At 42.0% G+C, this 6022-nt stretch overlaps 1 protein-coding gene across 1 annotated transcript; it reads left to right on the forward strand.

Annotated features, from left to right (window-relative positions):
• Positions 1–1207: 1207 nt before the first annotated feature.
• On the forward strand, positions 1208–2090 carry LOC138897073 (uncharacterized). The gene is made up of 2 exons (XM_070183027.1): positions 1208–1834; positions 2022–2090. Exons 1-2 carry the CDS (start codon positions 1208–1210, stop codon positions 2088–2090), a joined length of 696 nt encoding a protein of 231 aa, XP_070039128.1.
• Positions 2091–6022: the final 3932 nt, after the last annotated feature.

Below are 6022 nucleotides of genomic sequence, written 5' to 3' on the forward strand. Positions count from 1 at the left end.
GGGGAGTAAACAAACAAATGTCTCCAAGGATGCTTTGAGACTAAGGCTTTTTCCCTTCTCTCTATCAGGGAAAGCGTTAGATTGGTTGGAACGTTTGCCAAACCATTCCATTCATACTTGGGATGAATTGGCGGAGAAATTTATTTCTAAGTACTTCTCTCCTGGGCACATGGCTATACTTCGGGATGAAATTCTAGCATTCAAGAAAGAGAACAATGAACCACTACGCGGGATATGGAAACGGTATAGAACAATGGTAAAAGAGTGTCCCAACAACGATATGACAGAAAACATGATTCAACAAATTTTATATAGGGGGATCAATACAACCAACTAATGTGTAGTGAATCAACTTGCCGGTTGGAACTTCACGACTACACCTTATGTGGAGGCGTGTGATATTTTGGATGAGATGGTGGATACCTCTTTGGCATGGAAATCTCGGGCTAATGTTCCATAATATGATCCCAATGTGATTCACCTTCACAAATAATTGCATGACCATGGGCAAGCCATAGCCAAATTGACCACCACCATGAACCAATTGGAAAAGCCTCAACTTCAACAAGTGTAAAACCCGAGGCAAGTAAATGCAATGGAGGGAGTAAACATGATGGTGAACAAACGGAGAACAAAGGGTCCACAAGTGCAACAAAGAGTGGATACTTTTGTGCAAGAAGATAGTGGGTTTGATCAAGATAACTCTTATAATGACCAAGAAGAAGAGTTTCAATATGTGAACAACTTTCAAGGGCAAAAAAACAACTTCCAAGGCCCAAGACAACAACAATGGAGACCTCAAAACAATCAAGGAAATTGGAATTCTCACAACCATGGTAATTGGAATGGTGAAAACAATCAAAGCAATTGGAATAACAACAATAATCAAGGAAATTATAGTGGTAGCAATAATCAAGAGAATTGGCATAACAACAATAACCAAGGCAATTGGGGAGGTCACAACCAAGGAAATTGGGGGTCGGGTTTTCAAAGGCCCCTGATGTATCAACAACCAAGCAACCCGCCTCCTTATCCTTCCCATGGTCCTAGTTCTTCCAACAATGAAATGGGACGTATTGAGAACATGTTTAAGCAAATAATGGAGAAGAATGTCGATTCTGATGCCCAACTTTCCTCACACAACACATCGATCCGCAACTTAGAAGTGCAAATAGGGCAAATCTCTCAAGCTCTAAATTCTCGTCCTATGGGGGCACTACCAAGTGACACGGTGGTGAACCCAAAGTGTGGGAACAACATGGGCCATGCCATGGTCGTTACTACAAGAAGTGGAAAAGGTGAAAATACACCCACCTCAAGTCAAAAGCAACTTATGGATGATGAGCAAGTAGTACTAGAAGAAGAGATCCCGAGCAATGTGATACAATCAAATGATGAAGTTCATATTGATATTGATGACAATGTGGAAGAGACTCAAGAGGAAGTGAGCCCGTCTAGGGATCATGTTATTGACATACTGGAACCGGTAGTGCAAAAGGCTAAGGCACCAGTGCCTAAGCCTCCTCCTCCATATCCTCAAAGGCTTGCCAACCAAAATGGCAAGAATCAATTCAAAAAGTTCATTGACATAATGAAGAGTCTCTCAATCAATGTGTCATTAGTTAAAGCCTTGGAACAAATGCCCGGTTATGCAAAGTTTATGAAGAATTTGGTGACAAAGAAGCGGTCAATGAATTTTGAAACTATCAAAGTCACTCATCAAGTAAGTGTAATTGTGCATTCAATGGCTCCTAAATTGGAATATCCCGGTACTTTCACAATCCCTTGTACCACTGGAAGTGCCGAGTTTACTAAAGCTCTTTGTGATCTTGGGGCAAGTATCAATTTGATGCCATATTCGGTTTTTAAGACTTTGGGAATTGGGCAACCAAGACCCACATCTATGAGATTACAAATGGTCGATCGTACCATAAAGAGACCGTTGGAATTGATTGAAGATGTATTGGTTCGTGTTGATAAGTTCCTTCTTCCGGTGAATTTTGTCATTCTTTATCGTGAAGTGGACAATGAAGTGCCGATTATTCTTGGAAGAACTTTTCTTGCTACAGGGAAGGCTCTTGTTGATGTGAAAGCCGGAGAACTCACTTTCCGGGTGGGTGATGAAAAGGTGGTATTCCACGTGTGCAAATCTATGAGGCAACCATATAGCAATGAAGTGTGTTCTTCCATGGAATTGGTGACCAATGTGATTGTTGATGACACAAGTGCCACGATTAATGTGGGTGATATGTTGGAGGCCGTCTTACTCAACTTTGATCTTGAAAATAGGAAAACTCCTCCTACAAATCCTCCAATTGAAGAGCCTCCTACCTTGGAGTTGAAGCCATTGCCTCCACATCTTCGGTATGAATTTCTTGGCCCTTGTTCTACTTTACCGGTTATTTTTTCCTCTTGTTTGACTAACGTGTAGGTTGACTCTACATTGGTGGTGCTCCACAAGAAGAAGAAGGCTATTGGGTGGACTTTGGTGGATATTCAGGGAATAAGCCCCGCATTTTGCATGCACAAGATTAACTTGGAGGAAGATGCCAAACTATCTTTTGAACATCAAAGGAGACTCAATGAGGCTATGCAAGACGTGGTCAAAATGCGGATTATCAAGTGGTTGGATGCCGGGCTTATCTACCTTATTTTATATAGTTCGTGGATTTCTACGGTGCAATGTGTCCCAAAGAAGGGGGGTATGACGGTGGTAACCAATGACAAGAATGAGTTGATTCCCACAAGAATGGTGATCGGGTGGAGAGTGTATATGGACTATCGCAAGGTAAACAAAGTCACAAGAAATGATCACTTTCCACTTCCCTTCCTTGACCAAATGCTTGATAGGTTGGCTGGTCGTGCTTTCTATTGCTTTCTGGATGGATATTCGGGCTACAACCAAATCCTTATTGCTCCGGAGGATCAAGAGAAAACAACTTTTACATGTCCTTATGGTACTTTCGCCTTCAAGCGGATGCCATTTGGTCTATGTAATGCACCGACGACTTTTTAAATGTGTATGATTGCGATCTTCACGGACATGGTAGAGGACTACCTTAAAGTTTTCATGGATGACTTCTCGGTTGTTGGGGATTCCTTTGATTATTGCTTTAAAAATTTGGATAGAGTATTGGCAAGGTGTGAAAAAATGAACTTGGTGCTAAATTGGGAGAAATGTCATTTCATGGTCAAGGAAGACATTATCCTTGTCCACAAGATCTCAAGGAATGACATAGAAGTCGACAAAGCAAAGATTGAGGTGATTTCTAAACTTCCACCTCCGACTTCGGTGAAAGGCGTGCGGAGTTTTTTAGATCACGCGGGGTTTTACCGGCGCTTCATCAAGGATATTTCTAAAGTGGTGAACCCGTTGTGCAAGATCTTAGAGAAAGATGCAAAGTTTCACTTCAGTGATGATTGCATGAGAGCCTTTGAATTGCTAAAGTTAAAGTTGACAACCACTCCCATTATCACCGCACCTAATTGGAGTATCCCTTTTGAGCTCATGTGTGATGCTAGTGACGTAGCGATTGGGGCTATTTTAGGGCAACGTATCAACATGATTTTTCATCCATCTACTATGCTAGTAATACCATTAATGGTGCCCAAGTCAACTACACCGTTACGGAGAAAGAGCTCCTGGCCATTGTGTTTGTAATTGAGAAGTTCCGCCCGTACTTGATGGGTGCAAAGGTTATTGTTCATACGGATCATGTGGCACTTCGCTATCTTATGAGAAAGAAAGATTCAAAATCTCGGTTGATGAGATGGGTGCTATTATTGCAAGAGATTGATATTGACATCCAAGATCAAAAAGGGAGTGAAAATAAAGTGGCGGACCACTTGTCTCGTTTGGATGAGGAGGGGAGGCCGCATGATGGCCTTGAAATCAATGACTCCTTCCCCGATGAGCAACTCTTGGCTATCTCAATGAAGGAGATGCCATGGTCCGCGGATCTAGCAAACTTCCTTGTGTGTGGAATTATCCGGGATGAGTTCTCTTCAAATCAAAGAAAGAAGCTCAAACGGGATTGTCAAGATTATTATTGGGATGAGCCATACCTTTTCCGCACGGATGGGGTAATTAGAAGATGTGTACCGGAAAAAGAGCAAAGTGATATTCTTGAGGTTTGCCATTCTTCGCCTTATGGTAGTCACCGTGGCGGAGCAAGAACGGCGGCCAAAGTGCTAACTTGCAGTTTCTATTGGCACACTCTTTATAAATATACAAGTGATGTGGTGAAAAGATGTGATGAATGTCAACGGGCCGGTGGAATCTCGAAGAAGAATGAAATGCCTCTCACTACCATTTTGGAGATTGATATCTTTGATGTGTGGGGTATTGACTTCATGGGTCCTTTTGTGAGTTCTTGTGGAAACACCTACATCTTGGCCGTGGTTGATTATGTGTCTAAATGGGTTGAGGCCATTGCTCTATCCAACAATGAAGCGAGAAGTGTGGTGGCATTCTTAAAGAAGAATATTTTCACTAGGTTTGGTACTCTGCGGGCTATCATAAGCGATGAGGGGTCGCATTTTTACAACAAGGCTTTTGACACTTTGCTTAGCAAGTATGGTGTCATGCATAAAGTTACAACTCCCTATTATCCACAAGCTAGCGGTCAAGTGGAAGTATCCAACCGGGAGATAAAGAGTAACTTGTCTAAAACAGTGAATGCTAACCGGACGGATTGGTCGAAGAAGCTTGATGATGCATTATGAGCTTATCAAACTGCTTTCAAAACTCCTATCGGAATGTCTCCATACCTGTTGGTATTCGGCAAATCTTGTCATATTCCGGTGGAACTTGAGCACAAAGCCATGCGGGCTCTAAAGAAGTTGAATCTCGATTGGTATGCAGCCGCTAACTTGAGGGTTGCACATTTGAATGAACTGGATGAGTTCAGGTACCATGCCTACGCAAGTTTGTCCTTGTACAAAGAGAATATGAAGTACGTTCATGAAAAATACATTCGTAACAAGAAGTTCAAGGTGGGCGATCTTGTGTTGTTATTCTACTCACGGTTGAGGATGTTTTCCGGAAAGCTGAAATCTAAATGGAGTGGTCCCTTTGAAATTTTGGGTGTGACACATTTTGGTGTATTGGACTTGAAGAACAATAAGTATTCCGAGCCAATGGTCATCGGATGAAGCACTATTTGGGAAAGGTTGATGATGGCCACGTTGTGGCGGTGATTCATTTCAAATGATGGTAATTTGCGTCATGCCGCTATGTCAAATCAGGCGCTTCTTGGGAGACAACCCATGTTTCTTTTTCTTTTCTTTTCTTCTTTTGTAGATATGTGTTATTTTTATGCTAATTGCATTTGAAGTGTGTTGCAGGGATGAGTGTACTTTATAAAATTGTACAAAAATTGGCTAAGTGTGGAATGAATTGCGGACCGCAACTGTATTGTGCGGACCGCACAATTTTGGTTGTTGCAGCAAAAGATACTCTGTTGCCGCATAAATACATTGCGGACCACACAAGTTGAAGGTGGTAAATATCAACTTTTTGAATTTGGTACGTTAGAGAAACGGTCGATCTGCGGCTGCGATACGAATTCTACGGTCCGCAATAAAAGCTGCGGCCGCACAACTAATTCTACAGACCGCAAAACGCTAGGGCAACTGGGCCCTCAGGTAACAGAGCGCGGACTGCAATGGGAAATGTGAGGCCGCACTCAAGCCCTCTTACTTTGCCAGACCACGTTCACTATAAATAGCAAAAGTTGGGGCACTATTTTATTTTTCCCTCTCTGAGCTCACAAAGTGCACAAATTTGAAATTTCGTGTTAAATTAGCTGCTCAAAAGCTTAGCAACTATGATCACTCATCTCTTGCACAAATTCTCATCTGGTATGCATCATCATCTTGATTAATTAGTGAAATTTTGGACGATTTGTCTGATTGAATCCATTTGAACAACCATGTGGGGGTAAATATGTAGTGGGTAGAATGGTAAATGCTCTAAGGGGAATGGGTAAGTTGATTTTCATGTTTAGATGTTGTTTCCATG

Source organism: Nicotiana tomentosiformis, chromosome 8, assembly GCF_000390325.3.
Source record: "Nicotiana tomentosiformis chromosome 8, ASM39032v3, whole genome shotgun sequence".
Taxonomy (NCBI): Eukaryota; Viridiplantae; Streptophyta; class Magnoliopsida; order Solanales; family Solanaceae; genus Nicotiana; species Nicotiana tomentosiformis.

Coding starts and splice junctions, on each gene's coding strand:
- LOC138897073 (XM_070183027.1), top strand. CDS start 1,208: ATGGGGGCACTACCAAGTGACACGGTGGTGAACCCAAAGTGTGGGAAC. Junction 1,835..2,021: donor AAGCTCTTTGTGATCTTGGG/GCAAGTATCAAT, acceptor TTTATCGTGAAG/TGGACAATGAAGTGCCGATT.